An 18,716-nucleotide genomic window follows, 5' to 3' on the forward strand; every position below is an offset into this window, starting at 1 on the left:
CTTCCAGAAAAAAATTAAGAAATAATAATTGAGTATCTGGCCATATAGAATGGGGAAGGGCTTACCTTTTAAAGACAATTTTTAAAGTGAAGAGGAAGAGGAAAAGGAAGAGAAAAATAAGGAGGAACAATTTCACTTATAATACTCAAAAAAGTAGAAAACAACCTAGGGAAATTTATATATAAAAATATGATGGCATTTTGTAGCCTTTATGGATAATGAATTTATTCAAGTCAATGAATGGAAATGGGCCAATGGGGCAAATGGGTTAATTAGGAAAAAATAGGTCAACAGAAGTTACACATACTCAATTTTTCTGGAAAAATTTCAGAAATGTAATGTAAATTTGAGAAAGGTAGTATTTTCCTTTTTCTCCCTACCCTACCCCAGCAAGCTGAGTAAGGACCTCAGGGTGCACTCAGCGAGGATGTAGATGAGAGTAAGGGCACTACTGAACAAGCGCTTTCACATACTGCTGATTAAGGAAAAATTGGTACAAGTTTAATGGGAAGTATCTGGGCAAAAACATGAATGGGATTAACACAATCCATGCCTACAAATAGCAATAATGCTAGGAATTACCCTTTGCAATGTAGGCAGAGACTTTTTAGAACTGAGCAAGGCAGATCACATATAATAGCAAAATTTGGAAAACGTATTTGCCCCCAAGTACAAGGGTAGCTCCATGACTTGTAGAATGAGGAAGCTTCCCTATGCACATATTAGAACAACATATAACCTCCTTCCACTGTAAGACTTAGGATATTTGCCATTTATGATCAGCACCCTGACCAGGTAATCGTCAATGAAGTGAAAAAGATGGCGCTCAATCTACCAAATGTCTCACAGAAAGGACCTTTCTGGAAACAACTGCCCTATTCACAGTACACCCTGCTCTCCCTTCCCAGCCCGGGCTTGCTACCCTTTACTCTCCCTGTCTTGTTTTCTCATCTTTCTCCCTCACTGAATGGTGGTATCTTCTGGCTTAAATCACACCTTGCTTGCTGTTTATCTCTGTTGTTTCACAGGATGCCAGGGTCACAGGGGCCCAGTTACTCTTTCTATCAACAAGTGGAGGCAAGAATAAAGTTGTCTCTAAAAAACTTGACTTTATGTAGGAAGAAAGGCAGCTACACACCAACATTAAAAATTATCCAGTGCTTCAACAATGTCAACTTTAGTTGCAATTAGCTAAAGGATTGCCGCAGGCTGGCCCCTGTCTGAAGACAGCTCAATAACTGAATTTCCCAGTGCCTGTGGCCTGCTACATTCAGCAAAGGAATGCTTCAGTTCACTTCAGGCTTGTGCTACCCAGCTCTTCCTCTCTACACAGGGCCCCCAGCCACACAGAATATAACTCCAAGAACATGTAGAGGTAAAGACTCAAGGGAGGAATTACACCTTTCTCTAACAAACCTAAAGAAGCTTCAGTAGCCACTGTTCTTACCAGTGAATTTTGCTTCTGATTACAGAGGCTAAAGACATCAGATTTGCTGGATAATATTATCAATGGAAATATCTGAACACTTTGTGATTAATGAACCTCCCACAAAACTAATTAACCATATAGTATTTACCATCATTTTAAATGGAAGTGCTTATAATCCTATTTAAGAGGTGCCAGTTTATGGAGGGAATACCTTCCTACTCAAACCATCAAAGCATGTGGTGTCTAAAGTCCCTTCCAATGCTTACAATTCTCAGAAGAAAACTCCATTACTCAGACTAATGGTGAAAAATCACAATCTCCTGACTTAGAGTAACAGTGAGTTCACTGAACCGGGAAAATGACAGTACTCACTAGCCATAAATTCAGTTTGGGATTTTATCATGCACTGTACCACTCAAGGACCGTTAGAACTCTTTATTAACAAAGATATCACAGTAAATCCTGTCCTACTTCTATAAATTCTGTCTAAGGCAAAATGAGACAAATTTTACTGAGTCATCTACACCAAGTACCACTCTCTTCTCTAATGGCTCAAGGGCCAAAATTTTACCCTTCCATTCCCATTTCACCTTTGAGGTCATAGGATATGCTTGCTTTATGACTCAACTTCTCCAGAGCCCCCTTACAAATCCCTGCCCCTAAGATATTTGCTGCCATGGTAACTGTCTTGTGATCACCTATTCTCTTCCAGTGTTTCTTAGATCTTGAAGAGCCCCTAATCCTTTATCATGACTCACCGGGTCTTAATCATGCCCAACTACTCTTGGAACAGGAACACAGGAGATATTTACAAAGACTTGTCATAATTGTTGAGCCTTGTTCACTTAATTATATACAAATGTATAATAAGAGAACATATATTCAATGTCTTATTTCTCAACTTTTTGATACAGGAAGGAAATATTGGCAAAAGGCCTCGCACAATCCATTCCTAAGAGCTACAACGCTGACTCCTAAAGGTCTAAATAGTAATCTTTTCAACTTCAATAATGCATAGGCATTTTTTTTTTAAGTTAAAAACAGGGCCTGGTGTTGTAGCTCAGTTGGTAAGTACTTTTCTAGCATGCATAAAACCCTGAGTTCTATCCCTAGCACTGCATAGCACTTTGTGTGGTGATACACACCTGTAATCCCAGCACTCAGGAGGATCCTTGACTACCTAGAGAGTTAGGGGCCAACCTGGGATATCTGGGACCCTCTCTTAAAACAAAAAGAACCCCCCCCAAAATTAAAGACAAACATTTAATGTAATGGAAAATAGGAATATAGTCATGTTTTAAGGAAAATATGGATATTTAGTATGAGTTATTAGAAAAATATGAACTGTACCACTTGCTCACAGTCTGTTATGTTCTATTATTTTCTACAATCTTCTATTTTTGCTCTCTTAAAACAACATTTAGGACTGCTAGATACCAGATGGAATTTTTCCTTTCCACCCACTTCCCACTGCAGAATGAAAAAGATTCTTTGTATTCTATGTGAAAATCTTTTATAAACTCCCCTTCTTCATCTTTATCAACTCAATTTTCAGAATTATTTCAGATTAGTAAACTTTGGCTGAGTCCATATAAGACATACAGCTAGCAGAGCAAGTTATACTTAAAGAGAACATGTGTGAAGTGGTTATTAACAAAGGGCTTCTCATTACAGTTGTGTGCATATTTACAACTTGTTTCTACAAAGCCAAGACTGATTGAAAGCTGTTTTTTGTTTTGTTTTGTTTTTGTTTTTTAAAGTTAAGTGATGATGTGGTAGTATATTGGAGGACAAAGATAACAAAATGGAGCTGAGCTATAAGCAGCCATTCTGTCTCCTCTTGAACTGAACTCCCAGAATTGAGTTCTTCCTATAAACCTTAAATGTGCATGCTGGTTACTGCTCCATGCAAAACAACAGTGAAAACGCTAGGAAAGGAGTCAGAAAGCTTTAAATGAGGTGGGTGTGACCCATCCTTCCTCTTCAAGCCCATTCCCACACTACAGCATAAGACTCTCAAATACTAAATCTAATTCTCTTTCTCTCCCATAAATTCTTCACAAGAGCTTTATGTTGCTCTCAGCTTTGTGTGCTAAGAGCAATATCAATATTGTTTAGCACTAGGCTGAACTCAGGCCTCTGGCACCTGGCCCTGCCCCCACCAGCCACGCAATGCTGTGGCCACTTGCTGCTTCTCCACCAGTTGTCACATCCTCTTTGTATAGTCCTCTCAGGCAAGCACACCTACTCTTTCCTCTGTCTAAATTTCCCAGCCTTCCTCATCTCTCCATGCTTGGGCATCTTTTCTGTGGCATTCTGTCTTCAAGTATCCATTATAAACTTATATAAAACCAACCTGCCAAAGATTTCTTTCTAGTGCTAATTGCCCAGACAACATTCAATAAGGTATTGGAATTTTCACATTACTGTAGATCAGGCTGTTATGGCCATAAGGAAAGAAAGAATAATAAAGCTGTCAAGGTTCTAGAGAGGAAGATCTACTATGGAGTGAGGGTGGGAGAAGCAACACCCAAGTAAAAACTTCTAATTCCCGGGGCTGGAGAGATGGCTCAGTGGTTAAGAACACTGACTGTTCTTGCAGAAGACCCAGGTTTGATTCCCAACACCCACATGGCAGCTAACAACTGTCTGTAACTCCAGTTCCAGGGGAATCTGATAGCCTCTTCTGTCCTCCACGGGCATTGTATGACATGGGTGCACTTACATACATGTAGACATAACACTTATACACATAAAATAAAAATAATAAATAAAATATTTTTAAAAACTTCTAATTCCCAATACTTTACTTATTTCCCAGCCAGCACAGAGACGATATAACTGTTTTAGTTTTACAAGAATAAAAACCTAATAAACCCTGGGGACGACACCTGCATAGCAGGGAATTAAAGATCTTTAGACAACATGAGTTTGATAAATCAAGTTAACTGAGTCAGGATCCACACATTCTTTACTAGACTTTTGAATAAACTTGAACATTTTCAGAAAAATAAATAGTATAATGACCAAATTTTCTCTCTTAAATCATTGAGGCTAATACAAATAAGAGAGGGCAAGGTTTTTGTAATGGGTTTCTTTTGAGAATCTAAAAATACAACTAATGAGCAGATGGCTCCACCAGACAGCACAAGATGGCCCTGACTTGCACTGGTACCTAGCTGCCATTTTTCTGGAGGAAAACAAAATCAGAATTTAAGAAGCACACAGAGTGAATCAAGCCAACCTTAGAAACCTAAGTAAGTGGGAAAACAAAGACACAGAGGGCTGCTCTTGTGAAATGCGTTGGATTTATTTCCCTGTTCTCAACACTTGTGAAGTTAGACTCTTTATTCATTAAACACTGTCTTAAATCAGTACTTTCTTTTTTTGAGATGGGGTCTCCCTGTAGCTCCAGCTAGCCAGGAACTCACTATGTAGACCAGGCTGGCCTCAAACTCACAGAGATCGGTCTGCCTCTGCTTCCCAAGTGCTAGGATTAAAGGTGTGTGCCACCATGCCTGGCTCTTGAATCAGTGCTTGTTTTCTGTGTTCAGATTCTAGTCCCATTTAGATTATAAACTGAGAAGCAAAAATTACTGTATCCTACTTTTGTGTTACTCCATGGCAGACTTATCCTTATTAAAAATAGACCAAAACAACTCACACAAGGAAACTTATTTCTCCATTAAAAGATAACATTAATACCAACCTAACTCCAAAGCCAGGATTTTGTTATTAAGAAAAATAACATGATTCGCACACCTTTCATCCCAGCAGATGAATCTCTATGAGATTCGGGCCACCTGATCTATATAGTAGGTTCCCCATCACCTGGGGCTATAGGAAGATCCTGTTTCAAACACCCCAAAAGCAAAGCAAAGCAAAGCAAAGCAAAGCAAAACAGGACAAAGCAAAAATAACATGATTTCAATGTAGTACCTTTTGTTTATAGCTGGGCAACTAAACACCCTTAGAACTACCTATCATATCTGAATGCTGGCTTTCAATACTAAGTGATAACACTACAAAATTCTATTTCTCAGGGCTAGAGAGACAGCTCAGTGGTTAAGAGCACTAACTGCTCTTGCAGAGGACTGGGGTTCGGTTCCCAGCACCCACATGGCAGCTAATGACCTTCCATAACTCCAGTTCCAGGGGATCCAACTCCCTCTTCTGACCTCTGTGGGCAATGTACAACACAGATGCACCTACCTACATACAGGCAATACACTCATACAATAAAATAAGAAAATAAAATATTTAAAAAATTCAATTTCTCTCTCTCTCTCTTTTTTTTTTTTTTTTTTTTGGTCTTTTTGAGACAGGGTCTCCCTGTAGCCTGCGCTGTTCTGGAACTTACTATGTAGACCAGGCTGGCCTTGAACTGACAGAGATCTGCCTGCCTCAACCTCCCAAGTGCTGGGATGACAGATGTGTGCCACCACGCCTGGCGCAAAAAAAAAATTCAATTTCTCTTTAAGTAATTTCTGGGTTAAATAATTTTACTGGTAAACTTCAAATCATGGTGAGATTATTTGGAACTATACTCATCATATAGTGAAAATTTGAACATAGACTAATAAAACATTTCTCAGTTCACTCGTCTAGATCCCACCTTACATTTAACCCTACTTTTAAAATAAAATATAGTCATAGAACAAGCGAAAGTTCAAAAAAGATAAACTATTTTGGAATCATAGGTGTGTCTCCATGAACCTGGATGTATGGCCACCCATTCTTAAATGTGGCAATGAGTTTGCTTATGAAAAATGATGTTTCTGTGTCACTCTTAAAATGTGACTGCTGGGCTGGGGAGATGGCTCAGGGTGTAAAGTGATTCCCACATAAACATGAAGATCTGAGTTTGGTCCCAGCACTCTAGTGTAAAACCCAAGTGTGGTGGTATGTGCATGTAGAGCTGGCTGAGGGCAGAAACTGGCAGATCCTGGGGGCTTGCTGGCCAGTAGGCCCAGGTCTTTAGGAAAAGCCACATGGAGACCAATTTTTAATATGTAAAATAAGAGTGATAGCAGTCAGAATAGTCCAAACCACTTCTCCCCCAGTCATCCTTTAACAAGGAGCCCTTTGACGTCTGCAGAATTCCAGGACGAGGCTGCAGGAAATAAGGAAAAGGAAATTCCGGTCCAGGCTGAGCGACAGGGAGACCTTCCCTGGGGTAGGCAGCAGACCATGCCAAGATTCAGTTTCAGAATGTGCAAAATCCCCTTCCCACCCATATTTCATGAGTGAATTAGAGAAGGGGAAGGAAGTAGGGTGGGTCCTCAGACTTAACAAAGGAACTGAAGAAAACTGGGTGGGGAAAGGCAGGAATGGAGACAAGCCCTCTCAGGAAAACACTGTTGAACAAGTTCTTCACATACATTTTGTATGTTGGAAATTAGAGAAGTCAGTTTGGGAACTGCTGCTGGTATATCTAATTCACACTATAATGCACGACAAAGCATAAGCTTCATTTTGAGGAAAACAGTGTTTGTTTTCTGGTAAAGAGTACAACTGTTTTCCAGAAAATAGAACCCATTATCTACACATATATTTCAAAACAGCTTTTTTTGTCTTTTTGAGACAGGGTCTCCTTGTAGCCCCAGCTGTCCTGGAACTCACTATGTAGACCAGGCTGGCCTTGAACTCACAGAGATCCGTCTGCCTCTGCCCAGCTCAAAACAGCTTTTTACAAGACACTAAAATGTGAAGTTTATGAGCTGTTCAAATCAAAGTTAAAACAAAGCAAGTACCTCAGCTTTCCTTTTTCTTTTCCTGCCCCTATCTTCCCTACCCCCACCACCTCTCCATCTCTACCCATCATTCTGTCCCCTCCCTCCAGGGCTGTGTCCCTCATCCATTCCCCCTTTCGCAGAGCTATCATAACACTTGACATCTGAGTTAGTGATGAGGGCTGAGGAAAGATGTGCTCCTGAGACAACAGACTTGCATTCTCTCAGCCCAGCTCTACCTAATTACTACCACCCTCAGCTTTCTAACTTGTCGGACTGGAACAGTATCACTTACTTCATGAAGGCCTCAGCTCACCCTTCTTTTCTATGAAAATTAACACAATCAAGTACTAGCTCCTTATTAGATTAGAAATGAAGTAGAACTTCTCAGGCCTCTAGCCAGGTCTCAAACTCACTTCTCACTCATTGGTCTGCCTCCTTTTATCTTCTCACATTTCCAGCTCCTCGCATTTTGCTGATATAGAATGGTTTCAGATTTCTGAAAAATATCCTGTATTTTGGCATCTCTGAATTTTCTAGTTCTTCTAGAATTGCTTAAATCAAACTCAGACCTACTTTAAGAATTTTGTCAAACTTCACCTCTGCTATAAGAAAGAATCAGGATTCCAGGTACACCTGTTGGATTCTCACTGCATCCTTCCTGCAGACCTTTCATGTCATTGTCTTTTCTCTACAACTAGATTAATTTCTTGAGGAATAGGAGCTACCACAGCTATTCTAAATTTTCTGATTATCAACCTAGGTAAAAGTTTAGTGAATAATAAATGGTGGAGAACATTGGAAAGTAACAGTAAATCTGACTCAGATGACACAGGCTGGGGGAGAAAGCCTAACATGATAGTGACTTCTGCACAAAGCACACATCAATACAGCAAGCAGCAAACCTTTGGTCAAATGACAGATTCATTGGGGTAATCAGAGATATTCTTGGCTGAAGGTATTTCAAAGGGATTATTCTGGAAAGAATGTCCATGTGTCTCCATATTGTTAGCCAACCAACAACTCATTAACCAGATATACACTGAGAGCCCAGGGAAACAAAGCAATGTCAATGGCTCATATGGCTTTTGGGCAAAACCCAAGGGTGACCAACCATTCTGGCAATAATCAGAGCATTCCTGGCTAGGCATGTTGATACAGACCTATAATCCTAGCATTCAGGGGGAGTTCAAGGCTAGGCTGGGCTACATAGCAAGATTCTGTCTCAAAAGACAAGAACAAACAATGAAAAACAACCACAGCATACTTATTTCTACTCTATGTCCAAGAAAACTTTATCAGTATTCAAAAATTACTTAATATAAAATAGTACATACATCCCCCATTATGATTCATCGACTTCTGTCAATTTCATGCCTATATGTCTCTTAGCATCTACCTACTGCCTTTGTAGTTCCCACAGTCTAACGCAGGCTAATACCTTTCACTGGAATGGCTACAATGGCATTCTAAGGTTCTGGCCAACATTTCCCTCTTCCTCACTTTATTTTTCCTCTGAATCAAAGCCAGAGAGATCTTACAAAGCCCGCAACTGGTCATGCCACTTGCCTCCTTTGATGGCTCTCCTTTGCCAGAAAGACAAGTCTAAACTCCCTGGAGTGTTAGCTAGGTCTTTCGCAACTACATTTTAGTCTCCCTTCCAGCCCACAATTTTCCATTCCCCATACATCACCAATAGCTAACTATGCCTTTCAGCTGGTTTCTCTGCCTAAGATACTCTTCCCTGCCCTGCCCATCATTCTGACTACCATGCCCCAAGATCAGGTGCAAAATTCTTGTTTGGTAACACATGAACCTTTCCTGTACTGATATAATCATAGAATTAAGACTCAAAAATCCAATGCCAATGTAAGAAGTAATTTCTTTAAATAATTAATGACTGACTGTTAATTCCTCCCATTGTTATGTTTTGAAGACAGAGCCCTAGTTCTGCCATCTTGTTTACATCTTCACATACTAAACACATAAGAATGAGTGCTGCCCCATTTTGCCTATAGCTAGTTAGTGGAGAATAGTCACACTGAGTGATCTCTGAGAAACCAGTGATAAAGACATTTAACTTTCCCTCCCTGAAACACCTTGGCATAAGCACAGAGTGAAACATTTCTATGATTGCTTTAATTTATAATCAAGGCATTTGCCAGTTTAAGAAAATACTAGAAAAAATGCCAACTCAGAGACCTCTAATCCCTTTTAATTTGTAAGAAGACATAACAGCTGCAAAGGCTTTGTTCTATTAAATTCATGTCATTCTCAGTACAGTGATACTTAAAGTAACTATCCTGTTTTGGTACATATGTATGAGAGGGAATGCGGAGTTCTAGAATTAAAGAACAGGATTTAGTAGAAAAAATAACTCAATAAGCAGCTGGGGGGAGGCTGAAGAGATGGCTCAATGGTTAAGAGCATTGGCTGCTCTTGCAGAAGACCCAGATTTGGTTCCAAGCACCAATATGGCAAACTCCGGTTCCAGGGACTCCAACACCCTCTTCTGGCCTCCACAGGAACTGCACACATATGTCACAACTACATACATACAGGCAAAATATTCATACACATAAAATAAAATAAAAAAATAGACAGTTGGGATTCTAACCTGAATGCTGCCATTATTTTTTTAATATTTTATTATTTTTATTTTTTATGTGTATGAGTGTATTGCCTGCATGTATGTGAGTGCACCCGTGTTGTGCAATGCTGTGGAGGTCTTTGGATTCCCCTGGAACTGGAGTTAAGGACAGTTCGTAGCCACGATGTGGGTGCTGGGAATCGAACCCGGATCCTTTGCAAGAGCAGTCGGTGCTCTTAACCGCTGAGCCATCTCTCCAGCCCGAAATGTTGCCACCATTTACTTGGCTAGCCTTGGCCAAGGAAAACTCCATGAGGTAGATAAAGGATTTTTAAATGATGAAAGAGAGGCAATCTGTATACAATCCCAGGGTTTGGTCATTATTATTGAAACAGGATGTGGAAGCAGCAGATTTAGGTTTGCACTGATAAACTGCACTTTTCCTCTCTCCATGCTGTGTGCTATAAATGATATTTCACAAGCAAGAGTAGATGCCTGGGATTAAAAAGCAAAGGTATCATTACAGTAGATACCCAAGACAAGGAAGGTTAAAATAAGGTCAGGCGGCTTGGATTTTAGTCAACTATTATAAAAATACACACACACATACACACCGTAGTATATAGTCTTATCTTTTCTTTAGTGTGAGCAGCACAATTTCAGCTCTGGGTGCTGACCGGTTCAAGTGGTGTCATTCTGCAGATGGGAGATCAGGTGCAGCTGAGTTTAGATTTGCCACTGAGAAAGGAAGCTCCTTGATTGTCACCTTGCTTTACTTTAAGCTTCCTGGGAAAGTCTATATGGAAAAAGCCATAATTCTAATGTTTGTTTATACACCATCTTCCTTCTCAGATGCAAACATTTCAAATACATCCAACATATGACCTTCATGTAAGACGTCAAAAACATTTGTGTTCTATTTTTAAAAAACTTAAAAGGTTTAAAGGCAACAAAGGAAATAGCCGTAAGTCAAGCTGCAAATCTTCACCCATGAAATTTCTGTCTCTGTTAAAAGCATTAACAATGAATAGTGCAAGCTACAGATGTCTACAGTTACATATTTGCAGGCAATTATAGTCTCATTATCTGTAATTATACTATTCTTGATGGAAATAACATAGGTGTCCTGTTAACAGCACAAAGTTCTTCGTGATCTAAAGCCCACGATCTCTACGTGGGGAGTAGCACTTTACTTTTTGGGTTTAAACAAACTTGCCCTACCTCAAATTGTCACTGGTTCATTGTATCTCACTTGCAATCAATTATAAGATAAAGCACTCATTTAAAGGTCCACCAGGAAAGGAAAACACTTCCAATTACACTATGACATGTTTTCATATCATCAGTGGTTTAAGACTCAGACTTCAGAGATGTTAAAATGGAGGACGACATACATCTTGAAATCATATGAAAACTGCTGCTCTTCAAATTAAAATCAATCAAAAGGAGCATCATTTTGAGAAAGTCAAGCTATACAATAGGATACACAAATATCCTAAGGATATGACTAAGAATCAGGCTGTGGCAGTTCCAAACTTCAGAGTACTTTCGACACCTTAAACCAGTCCTGATGTTTTCTGTAGTACCCAGCAAAGTGTAGATGTCTTGGTCTTCCAACTATAAAGCCAATAGGTAGCCTTGAGATAGTTCAATCACAGGCTTTGAAATTGCCTCACGATTCTCCCCCTTGAGACACCAACTGCTACAGTGCTAAACCACACTGTAGAGGATACTCTGTGTTAATAAGCTAAACAGCCATCCAACCCTGAACATCCCATCCCATCTCTTGTTCAGCAAAACCCTGACATTCATATCGATGGGTTTGGAGCTGAAAAAGCATGAAGTAACTTATTCCCCTTTGGAAGGGCTTAAAAATAAAATCTGAAGGAAAAATTAAAGCCAGAGAAAGACAGAAACGTTCTCCTTCATGAGCAGTCCTAGACAGTCTTACAAACAACAATCAGTGGATCACAATGTGCGTCAGAAGAAAGTGGTCACATTGTTTTGCCAGCATGAGGACAGCATTCTCCACTCTAAGGCTCCAGCTGAATAACTGCTTTCAGGGGACTAGTCCTTTCCCCCAGCTTTCACTGTATCCACACAATGTCACTCTTGTTGGAACACAGTGTTCAGAAAGCTACTGGGAACGCTCCATCTGACCCGCCCTCATGGTGACAGCGGTTATAATCTGTCTTTATCTATTTCTAGGGACTTAGGGTACATTCCTTTGGAAATGAGATCCATGCCCAAACTAAACATAAAAGTACATCGTAGGCAGAGGCAGGTGGATCTCTGTGAGTTCGAGGCTAGCCTGGTCTACATAATGAGTTCCAGAACAGCTGGGGCTACAAGGAGACCCTGTCTCAAAAAGACAAAAAAAAAGTACATCGGAATAGTCTTTCAAAACCCATGCTCCTTTCTCATCCCAGATCTGAGTTCCCCCTCCAGTCTTGGCACGCAGCCCCCATCCCACTCTGCTGATTGAGGACCCTGTGGAATCAATTTAAGGATCTCAACTCAAAAGTTGCACCCATCTCTGGTTGAAGTGAGACCACTTCTTTCACCTCATTTGCACATCAACATAAAATGGTACCAAAACTGAACACCAAGCACTACTCAGTTGGGATGTAGCCTGACAAGCTGGGGAAAGAGCAAACAAAAACAATCCAAATCCATGCTTTCAGAACTGTCTGATCGGGACAAAACTTCCAATGTGAAACTTGGAAACAATCAAATCAGGATCATGATAGGCATGCACTCAAGGCTGTCTAAACACAGTCTCAGTATACACGGCTCATGAGGAAGACTTCCTTATGAACCCAGTTCTAAAACCACTAGCTTAGAGCTACTATCATCTTTGCTATGGAGGATGCCTATGGGGAGACAAAATCCCCCAAACTTAAACAATCAAAGTAAAATAGTTTCTCTTTCAAATATACAACCAAGCAGAACCATTTTCCTCCCCTTCAAACCTACATCCCCAGGAGGAAAAGGGCTTACGTGTTCTGATTTCTCCGGCTCTTTTTTGTCTGTCTGTAGAAGCTGACAGTTTTCTCTTGCCAGTTTCTGGACCAGTTCAATACGTCCGATATCATCTCTCTCTTGAAGCTTGCACATCACCCCAGCCTTAAGAGTTGGAGAAAAAGCGAAGATATACTTAAATCCACAGTCCCAGGACATGACACCACCATAGAGTTCACCTTATAATAAGCTCATTTTCCCCCCCAGTGGCCTGGATTAAATCATAGTCTTCATTAAATATCTTGCCCTTCCAAAGTTAAAGTGTATTCCTTTAATCCATGCTAAAAGGCTTCAAGTTGAGAGCATGTATCAGTCTACTTTAAGAGCGGGAAGGGCAAACTAAATCAGTTGCTACTCTGTGTGTGCCTGATATGCTGGTATTTGTTTGTTCCTGACAGCCTGCTGCTTCCTGTTACATAAGCAAAGCCTAGCAAAGGTTAAAAATTCATGGGAAAGTTAGCCAGGAACCACTCTGGCAAAAAGGGTGAAGTGATACAGAGTCCTAAAAATAACAGTCTACAACTTCCCAATTCTTCAGCTCGAGCGGATCATTCCATGGACAAATACAACTATGGAGAAGATTACAGGATAAATTTTTTTCCCCACAACTGGAAAATTACTAGGGGACATGAGTAAAACCACTCATCAGCATTTAGAAACAATTCATAGAGCATCATATTTTTTTTAATAAATTGAAGTTCTTAAGTAGTAATACGGAAGAAAGAGGTGAATCTAGAAATTTGGAATAGAAAAAAATATGGTCACTTTAACAGAGGTTATAAGCTGTTTCTATTCCTTCCCAAATAGTTCACATGGACATATTAAGGCATGGGCTGATAAATCTGGGAGTTATACTTGGCAGGATTAGTCAAAAAGCATGGAGTCTTTATTTTACAGAACATAACCTATAGTATTTAAGTCTACCCAGTAGTGTGAACAAATATGAGGATGGGGCTCACAAGAGTGCTAAAGCTTCAGGTCTGAACAGCTGGTACTAACGGCACCTGACTGTCAAGTGGGCATCACGAAAATGAAACTAGTCATGCAAAGCAACAAGAGCTTTATTCCCAAAGGCAGAAGTACTATCTTTATCTAGTGCTTTCTCTAACTTTGAAGGAAACAAACAAAATCCTTGGACACAAAAGTGTCCAAATCAGACTCCCAGAGAACAGCAAGCAGAATTCCTCCATTAAGTATAAGGTTTATGCTTATAATATTCCTCACAAAGGGTTTTCTAGTGTCTTGCTAAAGTTTCTTTGGAGAAGGACCTCAGTTATCTTAAGATATTTGTTACATGGCAGATAGCCAGAACTGTTGGAAAGTTCCATATCACCCTAGACAAAACTCTGAAATTACTTGATACCAACTTACAAGTATAGTTGACTGTTAAAGCAAGTGTGACAAGGGATACCCCTTATTTAGCAACACAATCTTTCTAGTATTAAACACATGTTTATTGTAATGTCCTTTTAACATTGTCCAGATAAGTCTCTAGTTCTAATTACTTTCTTTCATATACTCACTCAACAGACTTTACTTGACTAGCCACCCATAATAGATTCTAAAACCACAGAAGTGAGCAACAACAAAATCCTCCAAGTCTCTCAAGTCCCTGGAACTGAATTCAACAGAGCAAGTAGGTCTGTATAACATTTAAAAAGAAATACCAGGTTATATGAGACAGGAAGGGAAATAAGGCAGGGTGAGGGGACAGAGTGATGACTGAAGACCACTGAATCCAGAGATTCTCTAGGAAGATGACATTTGAATGGATGCCTAAACGAAGCAAGGAAAGGGTGGTGCAGATACAGAGAAGAGTGTTTCAAGAAGAGGCACAGGGGCCCCAGGCTTGGTATACTTGGCATGCTGAAAGACCAGGAAAACAGAATAACAGCATAGTAGGACAGGGCTCAGGACACGGCTGGTGGGACTGGTCAGAGAGGCACAGGATTCAATTATGTGGTTTCCTCCTAAGTTGTACAAAGAGTTTGGATTCTTGTTTTGAGCAAGATAAAATCCTTTGAAATGGCTTCAGTATGTTACAATGTGATTTATATTTAGAGGATGTGCTGGATAGCTTTACTTATCAACTTGACACACCTGAGTACAGGGGGCCTCAACTGGGGAATTACCTCCACTGGACTGGCTTGTGGCCATGTCTGCAGGGCATTTTCTTGATTCTTGAGTGATGTGGGAAGGCCTAGCCCACTGTGGGTGATGCCACTCCTGGGCAGCTGGTCCTGTATTGTATAAGAAAGCAGGTTGAGAACAGGTACAGGGAGCAAGTCAGTAAGCAGTGTTCCTCCCTGGCCTGTGCTCAGCTCCTGCCTCCAAGTTCCTGCCCTGAGTTCCTACCTTGGGCTCTCTCAGTGAACTGTGACCCAAGAGATGTAAGCCAAATAAACCCTTTTCCCCTCAAGTTGGTTTTGGTCAGTGTTTTTACCACCATAAAAAAAGAAGCTAACAGGGCCAGGCATGGTGGCACACGCCTTTAATCCCAGCACCCAGGAGGCAGAGGCAGTCAGATCTCTGTGAGTTCAAGACCAGCCTGGTCTACATAGTAAGTTCCAGGACAGCTGGGGCAACAGGGAGACCCTGTCTCAAAAAGACCAAAAAAAAAAAAAAAAAAGAAGCTAACTAAGACAGAGGACTGTGTGCTCTGGGTGGGACAAAGCTGTTGAAGCTAGACCTGAGAGACTAGTTTTCATGCAAGAAATGCCTGAGAATTTGTGGTAATAGAAGAGATGACAATAACTGGTTAGGATCTGGATGTATTTCCAAAGTAGGGTCAGCAGATTTTGAAGTTTCGGAGTCTCCAAAATATCTGGAAATACTGGGGCAAAAGGTATGGGAAGGAAAAAAGGTGCCTATTCACCATTCAACAGGGTTGCTGGTTTGGCGGTCTGTAGATTCAGAAAAGAAGGTGAGGCTGGGGATAAAATGAGTGGACAGTATCGCTTTGAGCATATGAATGCAAACATGTAAATCAAAGAGCTGAGTGTAATGTCTAGAAAATGGAAGGGTTAGGAACAATCAGAGAGGAGACAGGAGGAATGAAGAGCTCTAGAGAAAAATCTGGAGAACAGTAAAGAAGCTTCTTCAAGGGTGAGGGAGAGAAAAACTGTACTAAATTGCTGCCAAAGTATCAGTTCAGATAGCTCAAAATAATTGACACCAAATTTGACAATGGTAATCTGTGACTTAAGAAATTCCAGCTTGAGGTGGTTGAGGGTAAAGTTTCAGTAGCATGCAGCTAATGGAGAATCCAGGGGTGCTGTGACAGGACCAGCTCTGGGTGAAGATGTTGTGAATGGGACTTTTGCTTACTTGATAGAGTTGACATGAGGGATACTTCAGCATATTTATCTGTCAGAAATCATCTACTACACGGGAAATGTTGACGATGTAGGGAGAAAAGAGAGACAGTGCACTGTCAGGACTAATAAGCTTGGGTGAGAAAAAGAAGATAAAGATCTACCCTTAGACAGAAATGCAAATACCAACATCCCATCCTCTGGAACAGGAAGCAACATGCAGGTTGGGTGGCAGAGTCTGATGATGGGAACTCCTGAAAATTCTTTACTGAAGGTTTCTTTTCCCCAGAAATTATTGGCTAAGAATAACTATCCAGGGGAGAAAATGCTCGAGGTTTGAGAAATAAAGGCATATAACGGTCATCTAAGTGGTGATTTTTTTTCCCTACATAGCCAAATAGCAAATATCCTAGACCTTGTGTTGTAACTACTCAGTTCTGCAGATATAGCCAGGAGCAGCAAAGGATAGTGGGTAGGTGAATGGCACAGCTATGTCCCACTAACACTTTGGCTAGATACAGGCAGAAGGCTATGGTTTGTCACCTCCTGGCCTAAGGTAAGAGGAAACTGGACTGGAGAAGTACAATGAGGCTCTAAAGCATCACTGATGGTCTATCCTAGCCTTTGTCCTAATAGTTCTGTTTGTCAGGACTTTAATGGGGCCTATAACCTGAGCTGATGCTACATATATGGACCAATCATGAAGATGTGCTTTTAATTAGTACAAAGGAGAGTAGAAGGGAATAAATGGTGTTAAGTATTCTCCTTTAAGCTCGGAAGGCAGAAAAACTGGGGCTGTTTTTCACTCGCAAATAATCAACATTCTTTAAAAATTATACAGTTTGCTGGGCATGATAGTGCATGCCCTTAATCCCAGCACTCACTCAGAAGGTAGAGACAGGTGGATCTCTATGAGATTGAGGCCAGCCTGATCTACACAGTGAGTTCCAGACCAGCTGGGGCTACAGGAGGACCCTGACTTAAAACAAAATCGAATTACTTAAAGAAGGGGCTAGAGAGATGGCTTGGTGGTTGTAACTCCAGTTCCAGGATGTCCAACACCCTCTTCTGGCCTCTGCAAGCATTGCATGACACAGGTGCACTTATATACATGCAGGCAAAACACTTATACACATAAAATTAAAATATAAAATTAATTACTTAAAGAAGTGCATTTCTGTTTCCTAGAAAATCCATCTATATTTACAACTGAGATTTCTCCTCCATGTCATCCTCACAGTGTTTAAGACACTGTCCTGCTACTGTAGAGGGGATGCTAATGTCCCACAAACCTTCAGACCTGCTCCATGGGTAATAACTGTAGTGTGATGGGGATCCCCTCTCTCCCTCCATCCCTTCTTCCTTCCCTTTCCCTGCTTGACTCCCCCTTTCTTCTCTCTCTGCTCCCCAGTGTGGCCCCCTGAGTAACAGAGAGCATGTGTGGAACTGATGCCACAGGGCTGGCCCCAGCTGGTATCCCTAGGAGTTATTGTGCTGGGCACACTGGACAGAACCTTCATATCCTCTCACCAGCACAGGCTTCAAAACAAGTAGGATAATCACCCATGGATTCTGATAAGAGATAGTCTTTCCTCTGGCTGTGGGTCCCATATATGGTTTTGTAAACCACTATTACTAGCATGGGCAACAAAGTGCTGGGATGGTTAAAAGGACACTTAAAAGGCACTGGATATATTTTTAGTTTCTGTGAAAACATGTTTGCAAGAAATCTTCATATCATGATTAGGATTCTAAACACAGACTTTTTGCTAAAGCAAACAGTTTTATCTGAACCAGACACCTGAATGTATGAATCAAATATGTGCATTAAAAATAAATGCCATTATTTTAAAAACTAAGTTTTAGATTAATTTACATTCTTATACTTATTTCATGTTTTCTAGTTAAAGATGGAACATTATTGTATTGAATTTCTGGTTTCCACTTGATTTCTAGGTGTATTAATATTCTCATGAGATAATTCTACATCACTCCTTATAACACTGGTTAAAGATTTTTGAAGAGGATTATGAACACTACTTTATGTCTGGGGACCTTTCAGCCCAAAGACATCAACACATCCTCCATGGTTTATAAAATGGTGGTCTTTGGAAGCACGGCACTAAACCAGATGTTCTCTGGGGGTCCCTTTCATGGCTTGATAATTTAGTGATTTAATTCAAGAAACACATGGATTCATTAATATATCTGGGAGCACTGTCATGGTAAAGAAGCAAGGTAACCAACAGTCCTTGATCTAGACTTTCACATTCATGGTTTATTTAATTTATCTATGTGAAACTAATTATAAACAGTTTATCTAACACTGCTAATCCAGGAAAAATAAAAGATTAATGTGTAACTGTCAGAAGAGTTACTTAAGAACCTTATTTCAAGGTCTTTTTTGAAAGGGAAAAAAAAATCTCTGCAATGTATAGTTAAAGCTAGTCATATGATTTTCAGTAGGAGAAGAGAAATGTTATGAATGCCAATGAAAAGTCTGTTTCCGGGGCTGGAGAGATGGCTCAGCAGTTAAGAACACTTGTTGTTCTTGCAGAAGACCCGGAATCGAATCCCAGCACCCACATGGCAGCTAACAACCGTCTGTAACTCCAGTTCCAGGGGATCCG

The 18,716-nt window shown here is 40.4% G+C and overlaps 1 protein-coding gene across 3 annotated transcripts in view; it reads right to left on the reverse strand.

The window, feature by feature from the left end:
* Rapgef5 (Rap guanine nucleotide exchange factor 5) overlaps positions 1-18,716 on the reverse strand; it is a 257,063-nt gene that overhangs the window by 99,476 nt on the left and 138,871 nt on the right. For all 3 annotated transcript variants that reach the window (XM_008841456.3, XM_029567584.1, XM_029567583.1), the window contains one exon: positions 12,752-12,877. In XM_008841456.3, coding sequence (XP_008839678.1) covers positions 12,752-12,877 — 126 coding nt within the window. The remainder of the gene's footprint in view (positions 1-12,751; positions 12,878-18,716) is intronic.

This window comes from Nannospalax galili, unplaced genomic scaffold, assembly GCF_000622305.1.
Source record: "Nannospalax galili isolate Female #2095 unplaced genomic scaffold, S.galili_v1.0 scaffold158, whole genome shotgun sequence".
NCBI classification, from domain to species: Eukaryota; Metazoa; Chordata; class Mammalia; order Rodentia; family Spalacidae; genus Nannospalax; species Nannospalax galili.